At 45.5% G+C, this 15496-nt stretch overlaps 1 protein-coding gene across 2 annotated transcripts in view; it reads right to left on the minus strand.

Annotated features, from left to right (window-relative positions):
* LOC134348366 (neuropilin-2-like) overlaps positions 1-15496 on the minus strand; it is a 116993-nt gene that overhangs the window by 6788 nt on the left and 94709 nt on the right. The window contains exon 16 of one of the 2 annotated variants that reach the window (XM_063051615.1): positions 1514-15056. The exons of the other annotated variant lie outside the window; for it this stretch is intronic. Within the exon in view, the coding sequence (XP_062907685.1) occupies positions 14785-15056 (272 nt within the window). The 3' untranslated portion in view covers positions 1514-14784. Of the gene's footprint in view, positions 1-1513; positions 15057-15496 lie in introns of those variants that run through there. 2 annotated transcript variants of the gene reach the window in all.

The raw sequence follows: 15496 nt of genomic DNA on the forward strand, positions 1-15496 counted from the left end.
ACCAATGCCTGATAAAGCCTCAGCATCACATCCTTGCTCTTATATTCTAGCCCTCTTGAAATGAATGCTAACATGGCATTAGCCTTCCTCACCACTGACTCAACCTGCAAGTTAACCTTCAGGGAATCCTGCGTGAGGACTCCCAAGTCCCCTTACATTCCTGATATCTGAATTTGCTCCCTGTTTAGAAGATAGTCTACGTCTCTATTCCTATTCCCAAAATGCATGACCATACTGTATTCCATCTGCCACTTCTTCGCCCATTCATTCATGAGAGTTGTTTTCCTTCAAGCAGGTGGACAAGGAGAGATTCCGTTCTAGTGGCCAATTCCTACTGTAAAAGGAGGAACAATTCCCCAGAGCCACCGGAGGAAACAGTTCAACCAAAATAAAGTTCTTTAAGTTCTACCCATATATTTTATGCTTTAAATAATAACGCGAGCATCATCCTTTTGGGATTCTTCAGAAGAGTGCAAAATAATATGGCCTGCGGTTGATAGAGTAATAGTAATCGAAAGAAACGTTCCTCCTATGCTTAAACCTGGCCACTGTGAGCGTGCAGTTCCGGGACTGAGGGACGACGAGGGGCCTCGAGTGGATTTGGCAGAAGGCAAAGATGACCTGGCAGGAACAGGACACTGGGGCTTCCTGTGCCCAAGGTATCACTCCAGGTGGATCCTGCTTCCACCAGACTTGGCTGCACTGACTGGGGTGAGGAAACATGTTCCAGGAAGGGTGTTTCGAAGGGAAGCAAGTAATTTAAAAAGTAATCACAAGAGATTCTGCTAATGTGGGAAATCCAGATCAGCTCACTTAAAATGCTGGAGGAATTCAATAGGTCAGAGAATAAACAGTATGGAAAATGTGGAGGAGAATAAAACAGTCAATGATTCAGGCCAAGACCATCAGGACTGGAAAAGAAGGGGAAGAAGCCAGAATAAGAAGGTGGTGGGAAGGGAAGGAGTACAAGCAGGCAGGTGATAGGTGAGACCAGGTGAGGGGGAATGAAGTGAGAAGCTGGGAAGTGATAGGTATAGGGCTGAGGACGTAGAAATCTGGTAGGGGAGGACAGTGGACTATGAGAGAAAGGGAAGGAGGAGGGACACTAGAGGGAGGTGATGGGCATCTGAGAAGAGAAGGGGGATGAGGGGAGCCAGAATGGTGAAAGTAAGAGGGAAGGGAGGGTGGAGAAATTTCCATAAGTTAGAGAAACCAACGTTCATGTTGTTAGGTTGGAGACTACCCAGACAGAAAATGAGGAGTTGCCCCTCCAACCTTAGAGTGGCCTCACCACTACAGCGGAGAAAGCCACGGACTGTGCCATGTCAGAATGCGAATGGGAAGTAGAATGGAAATGACTGGCCACCAAGAAATCATGTCTGATTTAAAAAGTGCTTGGTCTCAGATTCCCTAGACTGAAGTCAGGACTTCTTTGGGAATGGTACTGACATGAACTGGGATTTAGTGAGATGCAGAAAGGATATTATACATTGGAGATATAAATATGGGGAATTCCATGGCTGAGCTAAGATCTTGGAACAATGCAACACATAGATCAGGGGTTCCCAACCTTTCTCATGCCATGGACCAATAACATGAAGCAAGGCGTCTATGGATCCCAGGTTGACGACCCCTACCGCAGGTGGATGGAATGAGCACAACGTTGAGTCGGTCTCAAGCACAAGGCAACAGAGTTGGATTATTGCATCGGAACCTTGCGGCCTGTGTTGACCAGAGGGAAGGGGGATGAGGACACAGTTCATTCCCAGGCCTATAACTTTAAAAGAGATCTTAGACGGCATATTGTTTGTATAAAAATAGCATCTTTATTCCATTCCACAGAGTACATCTCCAGGGCAGCCAACTTACATTCAAACAAACGCAAAGAAACGAGAGCATCCCCGCCCACTGAGTGAGTACGTCATGAGGCACAGGCACTGTACACACCATCCCACTGCAACATTCACATTCAAAAGCACGTAACAGTCAAATGGCGGGAGCCCAGGGTACCAAAAAAGGACACAGGCAAAGTGGGAAGGCAAGACAGATTCAGCATAGGGGAGGAGTCGGCATGCTGACTGACCGGGAGTGAAATGCCAAACGACCAAGAAAAACGTTTAAAAGAGTCACAGTGCATCCCAGTTTATATAAGGCTCTCCCACTCTCAGCTTCCCCCTTACACAGGACAGTGCTTTCCCAAAGCATCTTCTCAAAATTGGCCCCCCTCGCTTCAAGCCCAGCCATTGGGAGGGGTGGTTCCACTCCTGCTGTACTGAGGGGGCATCATGTTGCTGGAGGTGCTACCTCTGAGGAGAGACGAGGCTCCCTCATTTCTTGTGGTGTGAACGATCCCTTGGCGCTACCTTAAAGAGCAGACCAACAGCCCACTGCCGCCCATCACCATCATACCGCTCTTGGAAAGAGGTTGCTTTGTACAAACTGGCTGCTGGATCTAGCATCATCACCTTAGAGAAAGTGTTTCACTAGCCAGAGTCTCCTGGAACCTAGTGGAACTATGAGATTTCCTTTAACCTACGGCCCTTGTGTCATCCTGTGGGTGGGTGGGAAGTGACTCGAAGCATCCTTACACCTTCAGTAATAGCAAGCCAACCTCTGAGAGGAGCTGCACAGGCTGGGCGGTAACATTCCCTACCCCCCACATTTCCCACTCACTCCCCATTATTTGCAAGGCGATCACTAGAGGACAGGACGGTGTGCTAGGGGAAAGGAGCAAGACTATGAACCAGGGGAAATCCAGAGTACCTGACTGGGTAATCAGCACGTCCAGTGATTACTGTTATCTGAAAGTCCCGTTTGTAAACTCTTCGCACATCAGACAACAATTGAGCAGAGGGAGATCTCTGATTAAATAACAGGCTGGAAGGTTTTAAATCTTTAAATGTCACCGAAACAAAAACTGTTACTTAAGAAGAAAAGCTTTCAACTGACTTACCAATTTCAATGGGACGCAACTATCATGAAAAATATTTTGCACTACAATCTGCAACCAAACAACGGGACTCGTGTCACACAGCATTGCATTCTCAGAGAGTGTGGCTGCCGGGAATGATCCAAAACAACATGATGGAACAGGAACAGGAACAGGCTGGTTCATCCTGCAAGCCCATTCTACCACGTAGCTGGGTATGACTGATCTCCATCTGTCCTCATTGAACAAGATATTTACCAATCTCTCTTGTGAAGTTTCATCTGGTGCAACTTCATAGGCACAGAGAGATACGACATAGAAACAGGCCCACTATGTTGGTGCTGACCATCAGACAGTTATTTGCCACCAATCCCACATTAACTCCATTGTTTATTCTCCCCACATTCCTGTCAACTTCTTCTGATTCTACAAGCTACCCACCTACCAGGAGCAATTCACAGCATCCAAGTAACCTACCAATGTGCACAACTTGGGGAACCAGACAGTGAGAGGACACGCAAGCTCCATGTAGACAGTGCCCGAGGTCAGGATCGAACCCCCCCGTCTCTGGTGTTTTGAGGCAGTGGTTCTACCTGCTAGACCACTGTGCTGTCACATGTCTTCATACGGTAGGGATGGCTAGCCATTCACCTTGGCTAGCGTAAGCTGAGATTCGTCATGTTATCTTTGCATGGTCTAGCTCAGATTTGGAGGCTGTGTCTTTGGTTCTGACCTCCTACCCCAGAGGAAGTAGTTTCTTTTTACCAAATCAACCCCTTAATCTCTGGACTTGGGGGATAATAAGACTGGTCACCACAATCAGCTCTTGTAACGTCACCCTCCCGGTCTTGAGGGAACAGTCATTTCAAGGTGAAAATTGAGTGTAAGGTTAAGAGTCTAAAAATTGCTGTTTTGACAAAGTGATTTGCACATTCTTAAGCATTCTTCCATCTGCTCCCTTAAGTAGAAGTTAACTAAAAAAAAGGCTTAGAAGCCAAGTTTAAAAAAAAGAGGAGGGATGCCGCACAAATGCGTTAAACATCATCCGTAGGGAATGTCAAGAGTAAATTCCAGGCAACTGTAAATGATCGAGCAGCTCTTATGTTGGAATTAGGGGTCACAGAATTAATGAGCATGTCAGCTCTCCTGTGGTGCTTTAATCAGCTCTCTTTCTCCATCCCAATGTAAGCCGCTCACAGATCGAACGCTGCAGTCTGACATTTGAATCTAAAGCTTTAATTAACTCTGCTCTGCCATTCTGGCATAAAACGTGCTGTTAAAAAATAAAATCACGCTGCATACTTTCACCTATCTAGTTCCATCTCAGCTGTGGCCCAATTCAGCTGTACATAACAGGCATTTGCCAACTGATTCTCAGTCCTGGCCAGGTTGGCACGGTATATGCCAGTAGGGTAAAGCGTGCCCATACTGGGATCTGGAACAGGGTCAGTGTTGAAGCATCAGTGGTGCTGTCCTTTAAATGATGGTATCATGGTTAAGTTACCGGACCCGCAGCTGGAGTTCAGGGTCCATTATCCAGACGCGAGTTCAGATCGCACCAGGGTGGCCTGTGGACACAAAATAATCAAACCAATCCAGGATTAAAGTGAATCTCCAGAACACTGACTGGGAGATTACTGGATTGTTACAAAACCCACACAGTTCACTAATGAGGAGGGAAATCTGTCTCCTTCCTTCAGACCTACCAATGTGGGGGATTCCTATCTGTTTCCTGATTTCAGGCACAATTAAACAAGGACAATAAATGTTGCCTCATCCAGCAATGTCCAGTCTACTGAGCAAATAAATGTACACTCAGTACCTTTATTAGGTACGTCTGTGCACCTGCTCGTTAATGCAAATGTCTAATCGGCCAATCATATGGCAGCGACTCCATGCATAAAAGCATGCACGCCTGGTCAGGTGTTCAGGTCAAACATCACAATGGGGAGGAAATGTGACCTAAGTGATGACCGTGAATGATTATTGATGCCAGGTGGACAGTTGAGTACCTTAGAAACTGCTGATCACCAGGGATTTTCACACACATAAGTCTCTGAAGTTTATAGAGAATGGTACAAAAACCATCCAGTGAGTGGCAGTTTTGTGGGCAAAAACACCTTGTTAATGAGAGTTCAGAGGAGATTGGCCAGACTGGTTCAAGCTGACAGGAAGGTAACAGTAAATCAAATACCCATCTGTTACAACAGTGGTGTGCAGAAGAGCGTCTCTGAATGCACAACACGTCGAAACTTGAAGTGGATGGGCAGAAGACCACAAAGATACACTCAGGATGTCCCTAATAAACTGGCCACTGAGGGTATAAAGTAATGGCTTCTTCTCTCGGCAATATATATTAAGGCAACGTGAAGAACAGCAGCCCGTTCCTCAAATAATATTCCTTGGCTAACCCAACATCACCAAAAAGCAGGGAACCTGATGTCTGCAGTGCCCCAAAGTGTAAGAGTTGGTCATACTTTCCAAAGCAGTTGGGACATCCTAAGATCCTGGAGGGCGCCAGGTAAATGCAAACTGTTACTTTCCATCATCCACCCACATCACTGGCTTCATGCAGCAAGCCTGCCCGCCCTCCACCCTCTGTACTCACCCAGGGGAATATGTAAGGCACAAGCTTAGGGACACCTGGGCAGGAATCTACTGTCTGGTATCCACGTGTTTCCCTGCACCCCTCAGATTCAGGAGAGCTGAAGTGGCGTCAAGGTCTCTTATCTCCCGAACCTCTCCTGCTGACCATAAATGGTGTGGATGTGCCACTGAAAGGGACCTTGTGATCTGTGGTAAACTGTGTCCTTCAGGGATTATTCGCACCAGTCCATGGTCTCCTACCAACCTCTCATTGACATTAATCACTAAGGAGAAGCATGTCCAGAAAAAGCTCTGAAGAGCATTAAGGCATTCCCTGGGACACTACGGTGAAATGTTCACTGACTTTTTAAAATTGCAACGTCTTCATATTGTGACATAGGTGACTATTTGGCCCATTGAGTCTATGCCAGCTCACAGAACAATTTTCCCTGTAACCTGGTCTTCTTACATTCTTAATAACATCTTTCAGATTCATCCACTCATCTACACACTGGGGTCAATATACAGGGGCCAATTACCTTACCGACTTGCACACCTTTGGGATGTTGGAAGAAACTGGAGGACCTAGCTGAAACCCATGTGATCAACATAGAACTGCATATAGAGAGCATCGGAGCTTGGGATTGACCCCATGTTCCTACCGCTCTGAGGCAGTAACTCTATTGACTGTACTTTTGTCATTCATGTCCATATGAGCCAATTATAAATTTCAGGATTTCTCAAGGCCAGGGCTACTGTAGACATGTGACAAGCCTGACTCCCACAGGTGGGACATGCTTTCATGCTTTTGGTGGAAAGCCTTGTGAAGATCCTGTCTCAGCCCAGCTGCTCCAAGTAACCTGCCCAGTCCTGTACCTCGTCTTTCTGCAGCAGATACAACAACCATAAGACATAAGAGCAGAATTAGGCCTACAGCATTTAGTCTGAACATTCTGCATCCCAGTGGAATACAATAAAAGTGATTTTTTACAGGGGTTGTTTATCATATAGTCAATTCTCTTTGGAAAGGCTGCACCAAATTTGAAGTAATTTGTCACAATAAAGCTGCTTTGCTCATTCAGAAAGTATCAAATAATTGAAAACACTTGCTGGATTAGAGATAGGAGATTTTCTTTGTATATTAAAGGGGTCCATGCACCTGAACGGACAGGGTTATCCAAAGTGTTTCACATTATTGGGGTAATTCAAAGCAGACAACCAAACACTGTCAAATATGGCTGGCGGGCACATTCTAAAGTCTAGGACTATGCGCTGAGCGATGCACTGAATCTTGTTAAAAACTCTGTGGGGGAACACTGTTACACTGGGCATTCTTGCCACTGTGCACTGAATGTTGAGCCCATATAAAAACCCTTTGCACTTATGTGAAAGAAAGCTCACTATCGTGCTAATGTAATGTAAGTCTCACAAACAGACAGAACGCCACCTCAAGAAGGCAACATCCATCGACAGATTCCTACCATTGGCCTGCACAACCCTAATCACTAATTCGGTACGGCAACACTGTGACCACTCTGCATGCAGAGGACTTCTCCTTCTAATTATATTCTTTCTTGTATAATGTTTAATTTACGTTCAATTTGTGTTTTATTTTCTTGTGGATGTTCTGCATCAATTGCTACATGTCTGTGATGCTGCTGCAAGTAAGTTTTTCATCGCACCTGTGCATGCATGTACTGTATTTGTGCATACAACAATAAACTTAACTTTGACTTTGAGTTAGAGTGAATGTCCTCCATTGTAAATTTGATGAATAAAGTACAGTTTTGGAAGCGAGAAATAGTCGGAAGCTGGTGTGAGTGGTCTATTCCCCCAGATACACAGCAAAGTGTTGAGTGTCAACCTATCACCGTGACTTTAACACAATTGTAATATACCATTGCTACAGAACTGCTGATCCAAGCGACATAGGGAGACAAGGGAGGAGCCGGTACTTATCCATTCAAATACACATTAGATAAACTTGTTCCCAGAGACATTACGTGAGACATGACACATGGCGAGACCAACAGGCTTTGAGGTGAGCAGGTGACTTTCACAGAGGCACAGAAAGCTACCATGTTATTTTGACCTTTGTCATTCCTATTTCTTAAGACTTGGACAATAACAGCGCATCCAATACTATTCCATTCCCTTGAAACTATGGACCTCTAAAAGTTTTCCCCTACTGTGGATCTCTCTGGTATTGTAAGTTAATTGATGGAAACAAATTGCTCCCATTTGTGAATGATTGTCAACAAACAGCAATCAGAAATGAAAGAAAAATCTAAGTGGAAGATTATATTTTCTTTTCCCACCTGGCATGTTCTGTGTGTGCAGAAGGTCAAAGGGTACAATTAAGAAGTGGTGTCTGAGATTCTCCTGGCTAGAGTGGGAATATTGTATGAAGCTGGTCTATCTAAGAGCCCACCATTCCTCCAGTGATGTCACTAGTGCAATCTCATAATACACAGGCCTGTGTCATCTGTAATGCCACAGAAACGTTACGACACAGCACCTCGCATTATGATATCACAGTACCACTGAAGTGTCACTGTGATGTCATAGCGGGGGGGGGGTATTGACACAAAATGGCAGACTTTTCATGCAGGGCTTTTAAAAGAACTCTGACTTTGTGAACTCAACCATATCCGGGGATGCTATACTGGAGTGACTGTTTAACTCCCAGGTGACCTAATGTACTATGCAACTCCATGGGCCGGTGCATGAAAACGCAGCAGATGCCCCTCTCAGAAGCAACAGCACCTGGTAAAACACAGATCAATTTTAAAGGAAAATAAACCACAGTAGTGTTCTCTGAAAGCAAGGATGCCCAAAGTTCACCGTTACTTTTAGGACTTCTGAGTTCTATACACACCACCAATTCAACATGCCAACATACCTCAAGTCCCACTTCCAGGCACATGGCCTTAACAAAGAGTAAAAGGGACATGGACTTGTATTTCAATAGTCTCATTCCAAATCACTTTGCAATCAATTAAAACATTTTAAAATATTGTCGTGGTCAAAATGTAGGGCCTCACTGCATAGCAGGATGCCACAAAACTACGATCACCCCCAGTTCAGTGATGTCAGTTGAGGGTTGTAGGTTGTTTAGGACAGACTCACAGTTATGCCCAACTTGTCTGTGCTAATCAAGAGGCCTATCTCAGCTAGCCCCACTTGCTTGTATTTGGCCCATATCCATCTAAACCTTGCAACTTAGGAAGAGCTCCATCAAAATTTGCTGGTATGAGATCTTTCACACTCACCCAAGATGGCTAATCTTTCACTCAAGATGCATCACTGCCCTGAATCCCCTCTGCAGCCCCAGCAGAACACCCAGGAACATCAGTCTACGGTTCATCCTGAAGTCTCACAGGGCAAGGACCAAACCCGGTAACTCCAGACTCAGTAAAGCACACAACCACGGTCAGGTGGATAGGGTGAAATCTTCAGAAGTACCTCCCTTATCTAGTGCTGGTGATTATGTGGCAATCACATGATAAGTTAAGGTGCAGAGAATATGAATTACTGTGACATTTGGATTAAGACTGCTTTAGAAAGCACATTTGATAGTAAGGGATCATGCACTTACTGTGAGTAGTGATTGATTGCCATGCTGAATCATTAACGGCCTTTTGTCAATGGAAGGCAATGTCACGCTGCTCACTGCAGACTCAAATTACACCCAAACCAGCAGATGTAATTTTTTGCATTTTCCTCTCCCTTGGAGTATATGATTACCATTAGCACAGAGCAAACTCCTCTTCTAGTTAATCGCTGGCAAAATCCCATTTCAATCAAATCTTTCCAAAGACCAACTTCATGTTGACATTTAGTTCTTGTCAAAACTGGCAAATCAAAATGACATCATCATCTGGTGACAAGAGGTGCAGGGGGTGGTGGGCTGTATTGCCAAGGCTCTGAATGGGTACCTTTAGCAAGTGCAGAAAAGAACTATACAAAGTGAACTGTGTGTGTGTGTGTGTGTGTGTGTGTGTGTGGGCGCGCGCGCGCGCACGCGAATAGTCATGGTTTGTCGGCATGTGTCAATATGTGAATGTCAATAGTATGTCTGTGACATAGATTGTATGTATGCTTGTTTGTGTTTGTCGATATAGGGGTGCATCAGAGTCTGTGTGTCAGTGTTTCTTTGTCCGTGTATGTACCTTGTTTATGCAGTTGGTGTCTTTCAGTGGTGCGCGTGTCTTTATTCACATACATGACTGTGTACCTGTACATATTCACGTTATGCGTACACATGTGCTTGTCTTTCTGTGTGTGAGCACTGTTCAGTTTGCCTGGCCTGAATGCTATTAACATTGGTGAGACCCAACGTAAATTGGGAAACCGCTTTGTCAAGCACCTCCGCTCCGTCCACCAAAAGCAGAATTTCCCAGTGGCCAAACATTTTAGTTCCTACCCCAATTCCCGTTCTAACATGTTGGTCCGTGGCCTCCACTTTTGCCATGATGAAGCCACTCTCAGGGTGAGGGGCAACATCTCATTCCATCTAGGTAGCCTTCAACCTGATGGTATGAACATTGATTTCTCCTTCTGCTAATTCCCCTCCCCCGTTTCCCTCTTCTATTCTCCACTCTGGCCTTTTACCTCTTCTTATTTCACCTCACCTGACAATCATCATCCCCTAGCGCCCTCCTTCTTCTCTTTCTCTGATGGTTCACTCTCTTCTCCTATCAAGTTCTTCTTCTCCAGCCCTTACCTTTCTTTCCCCCCTACCTTTTTATTCAGGAATCTCCCCGCTTCCTTTCCAGTCCTGAAGAGAGGTCTCGGCCTGAAATGTCAACTGTTTATTCATGTCCATAGATGCTGACTGAAGCAACCCACACAAAATGCTGGAGGAACTCAGCAGGAAAATTCTCATGTTGATGGCAACACCCTACCCCTGGGTCAGCTAACACAGTCAGGCTGCCCTTAACCTGCCCTTAAAATGTGACCCTTGTTCTGGCATCAGCCTGATGATTCTTTGCTACAATCTCTCTAAAGCCATTATGCCCTAATCCCAGCCCAGAACTGAACCCCCGACCCTCAGTGTAGGTGTAACTACAGCTCTGTGTTAATATCAATCCTACCCCACCATCCTCCCTCCAAATACGTCACAGTTCCTGCACTGGTGGTCTGGCAGGGAGAATGTCAGTTTGTCCGTTTGCTGATTCACGTACAGAAAATGGCTTAACTCATTCCCCTGTCAAAGGAAGAGTGAGTGTGTGTGTGTGTGTGTGGGGGGGGGGGGGGGGGGGGGGTTGGGGAGGAGGGTGGTGGTGAATGGCTAGTGGCCTCCACAGAGAGCAGCCCCTGATTCAACCAGCCTCTCATGGATGACAAGTCCATCTCCTGACCTGATCTGCCCTATTGTCCATGATGCCAAGGAGTTAAATAAATATCTTTCCTCTGCCTGTCAAATCCAGCTTGCTGCAAATCTCCAGTTCCCTTTGCCTAGCAGCTGTGTGGTTTTCAGGGAATTTTCTCCCCGAATCTCACACACCTCTTTGACCAGGCTTCTCGTCAAACTGTCGGAGAATCCGGCCATCAAGGTTTCTTCGATAATACTCTTGTGAAGCTCTCACATTTTTCCCTGTCAAGTGCGAGTTGCATGCTTATTAACACAAAAAGGCAGCATTTAATACTGATTCACTAACCACCCCTGGGGAAGGTGCTATTCCTGACAGGAAATAAGGCAAAAAACAAGTCCACAGAAATCTTGAAAGAGACATTGGCTTGATTTTGATCTCGTCCGAATGACTGGGCCAATATATGGTAAGTGGAGTTGAATGTGTGGAAGTGTGAGGTCATGCTCATTAGTAAGAGTAATCAAATCGTAGATTATTCTGTAAATAGAAAGAAGGCATATGGTGCATTGGCCTTCATCAATTGTGGGATTCAGTTTAGGAGCCGAGAGGTAATGTTACAGCTATGTAGGATCCTGGTCAAACCCCACTTGGAGTACTGTGCTCATTTCTGGTCGCCTCACTACAGGAAGGATGTGGAAACTAGAGAAAGCGTGCAGAGGAGATTTACAAGGATGTTACCTGGATTGGGGAGCATGCCTTATGAGAATAGGTTGAGTGAACTTGGCCTTTTCTCCTTGGAGCGTCAGAGGATGAGAGGTGACCTGATAGAGATGTACAAGATAATGAGAGGCATTGATCGTGTGGGTAGTCAGAGGCTTTTTCCCAGGGCTGAAATGGCTAGCACGAGAGGGCACAGTTTTAAGGTGCTTGGACGTAAGTTTTTTTATACAGAGAGTGGTGAGTGCATGGAATGGGCTCCCAGTGACAGTGGTGGAGGCGGATACAATAGGGTCTTTTAAGAGACTCCTGGATAGGTACATGGAGCTTAGAAAAATAGAGGGCCATGGGTAACCCTAGGTAATTTCTAAGGTAAGGACATGTTTGGCACAGCTTTGTGGGCCGAAGGGCCTGTATTGTGCTGTAGGTTTTCTATATTTCTACCAATAGAGTGAAGCTCAAAGGGATCTAGGTGTTCTAGTTGCACTGGGGGTGACCTTCTCGTTTGTAAAATTATGAGGGGCTTGGATAGAGTATAGAGTACAGAACCTTTTTCCCAGATGGAAGACTCTAAAACTAAAAAGCATAGGTTTAGGATAAGAGGGGAATGATCTACACAGGGATAGGAGAGGGAAGTTTCTCACACTCAGAGTGCTGTTATCTGGGGTGAACTGCCAGACGAGGTGGTGTCAGGAGCAAATACAATCACAACTTTGAAGAGACAATTTTACAGGTACTTGGATAGGAAGAAAATGTAATCAGGTTGATGTAGTTTAGCATCTGGTTAGAAATAACGAGATGGGCCAAAGGACCTGTTTCTGTGCTGTGAAGCTCCGAGGGCCACACAGTCACTTGTACTTTCCTACACTTGGAACTCGGATTTTTAACTGGAATTATACGACATGGTAGCTGTCATAAGCACTGATGAAGGGTCCCAGCCCAAAGCATCAACTGTTTACTCCTCTCCACACATGCTGCCTGACCTGCTGAGTTCCTCCAGCATTCCGTATGTTTAGCTTGGGAAACTGCCGCCCTTCCCGTTGGGAGAATGCTGCAGTACATCGGGTGCATGGGTTTATTTTCCTTCTCAAGGTTTCACAAGTCTGCCTGATGACGCCTTACAAAGGCACAATTTTCAAACCATGATGCGCAAGATGGATCTATTTTCAAATGCAAAGTTTGTGTTTGCAAATGCACAACAATTAAATGTGAATTACTCACCCCCCCCCCCGCCACACACACACACAAAATTCAAGTCTATTTGCCCTGTTAAAGGCGCTTGGTCAGCAGGAGGCAGGAGTTTATCCAGCATCTGCCAGCCAGGAGCTCCTTAGATTTCTATTTACAGTACCTCCAACAATGTACCATTCAGCCCACTGGGCCTAACCTGGCTCTTCCATCAGTCCCACTACCCCACTCATTTCCCTGTAAACCCATCTCTTATGTTTATCAACACCCCACTTGATTATCACACCGCCCACCTACACCCGAGGCAATTTATAGCAGGCAGTAACCTCCCAACACATCTTCAGATCTTCAGGACGTGGGGGTGTAGGGGGGTGGTGGAATCAGGATACTCAGGACACAAGGAGAACATGCAAACTCCACACAAACACCAGAGACAAGGGACATTTCAGTTGTCTGCTTCTTCTAATAGCGGCCCGACAATTCTTAATAAAACATGACAATGTCTTTCACAGACAGGCTGGGATTGTTCTCACTAAAGTGCAGGAGGCTGAAGTGATGGTCTTATAGCTTTATCAGGGGCATAGAAAGGGCAGATCATCACAGTCATTCCCCCCAGGGTAGGGGAGTCTACCATCAGAGGACATACTGTAGGTTTATGGTGAGAGAGGAAATATTACAAGGGACCTGAGGGGTAACTCTTTGACATGGAGTCTTGGTGGGTATATGGAGTGAGCTGCCAGAGGAGGTGACAGAGGCAGGTACAATCACAGTGTTTAGTAAACATTTGGACAGGTACATGAACAGGAAGGATATGCGTCATATTCAGGAAAATGGGAAAATAGACAGGCATCTCAGGTGTCATGGATGAATCGAGCCAAAGGGCCTGTTTCCGCGTTGTATGACCCTCTGAAATCGAATAATGCTACGTCCCTCCATGAAATTGTAAGGTGGGACATCACAAGTGTTCGACGAGCTGAAACGGCCACCCTACAATGAACACATTTGCCCAGCCTGGATTCAACATAAAACCTCTCAAACATAAACAATTGTATCCAATTCCTTAGACCATGAAAGGCTTCAGAAGCAAAATTATGAAGTTGCTGAGGGGAGCTGAGCAAGTCGAGGGACATTATTCCTACTCAGTATAATCATGTCCTGTTAGAATGTGCTTGGATGCCCAAATTTACATTCAACATATTTTTGTCATCAACAGATATTAAAGGATACGGGGCTTCGATTGACCATGATCTGAGTGATTAGCAGAATGGGTCTCTTTATTTCCACATCCCAATCCGTGTCATACCCCTCGCTCACTGTCAAAGCATCATGAATTGTTTTGGAGTGTTGGTGAAGTCAATCCCACAGATAACATTAGTGTGTCTGACTTCTTGTCCAGCTATGGATGGTATTGGATGAGGCGGTAATGGGAACCAAGGATCATAACTAATAAGAGATCTTTCTCAACTCTTAATGTTAGAAAGTTGGAAGAGGTAGTTTATAAAGGCTTGAGAAAAATTAAGACAGCTTGAGGGAATGAATATCGACAATCATGAAAGCCAACATGTATTGCCTAGAATTACCCAGCATTAAAAGCAACCACTTTATATTAAATTTCAGTCTGTTCCTAAACAAAAATGACCTCATAGGGAATTGTGATGCACTTCCTTGCTTTCTTAAAAAATATTTTTCATAGATTATGATGGCCGATTCTTTTCCGCCCAAGATTGCCCAAGGTATCAGCAAGAAAAGTCTTCACAAAGCCATTCCTTCCCAGAAAACTGCAGAAGGCTTGTCCTTACAGTCTGCCTTGTACACTACAGTGCGGAGATCTTGCACAATCAATTCTCTCAGAAGAAGGGGGAAAGGTACACGATATTTGAGATCGTCACTTTCTTTTTCTTTTTCTATTTATAATCCACAGGTACGATGTTGAGTAGAGAGAGAAAAAAGTAGCAGGCATTCCCATGGCGATTGCAGTGGAGAGTGCAAGTAGAGCTGGCGATATGAATAACCTTTCTCGGTTTGGTTTGTTTTGTTTTAAGGACACTCCTAGCAGTGTGTTCTCTCATCTTCCTTCCCCATTTTTATAGTGAGCCCAGGCTCCACACCAGTGACATAGCCGTTGGGGAAGTGGACGTTTACCGAGTGAAGGCTCTTCTTGGCTGCAAATCCGTAGCGTTGGCGGTACAGCACCATGCTCAGAGAGACACAGAGCAGCACTATCAGAGCGCCTCCTCCCGCCATAATGTAATACCAGAAATTGGGCATGGGTTGCGCTGACACGGACTCCACTGTGGGTTCACTCCCCGCAGGGCGCTCTCCTGGTGGAGAGACACAAAATAGCGCTGGGAACCAATCTCAATGATTGACAAGAACATGCTCAGTGGGCCTGGTGCATCATGGAGTATGCCGTCGCCATCCACTGGATCCCTGCCGAGGTGGAAGAGTAAGGGTGGAGGTATGGAAGGAGAGGTGTTCACTAGTTGGCAGCCGCCTCACACTTGAATGTGGTGGGCCACCTCTGCCAGGGTAGCAGGCACAGGTCAGCGCTGCCCAGCTCTTCTGAGCATTCGAAAAGGCTACCCTTCAGCTGGGCAGGTTTCCATGGCGATGGGCCTGGGAATCTCCCAGAATCCTCCACAACCACAGCAGGAAGTGAGGCCTAGCAAGACCCCATGATGCACAATGGCTTTGCTTCTTTTGTTACTGCGCAAAGTTGTCAATGACATTAAAAAAAGCACATCCTCAATCACAGCAGCAA

The sequence above is a fragment of the Mobula hypostoma genome, chromosome 6 (genome assembly GCF_963921235.1).
Source record: "Mobula hypostoma chromosome 6, sMobHyp1.1, whole genome shotgun sequence".
Taxonomy (NCBI): domain Eukaryota; kingdom Metazoa; phylum Chordata; class Chondrichthyes; order Myliobatiformes; family Myliobatidae; genus Mobula; species Mobula hypostoma.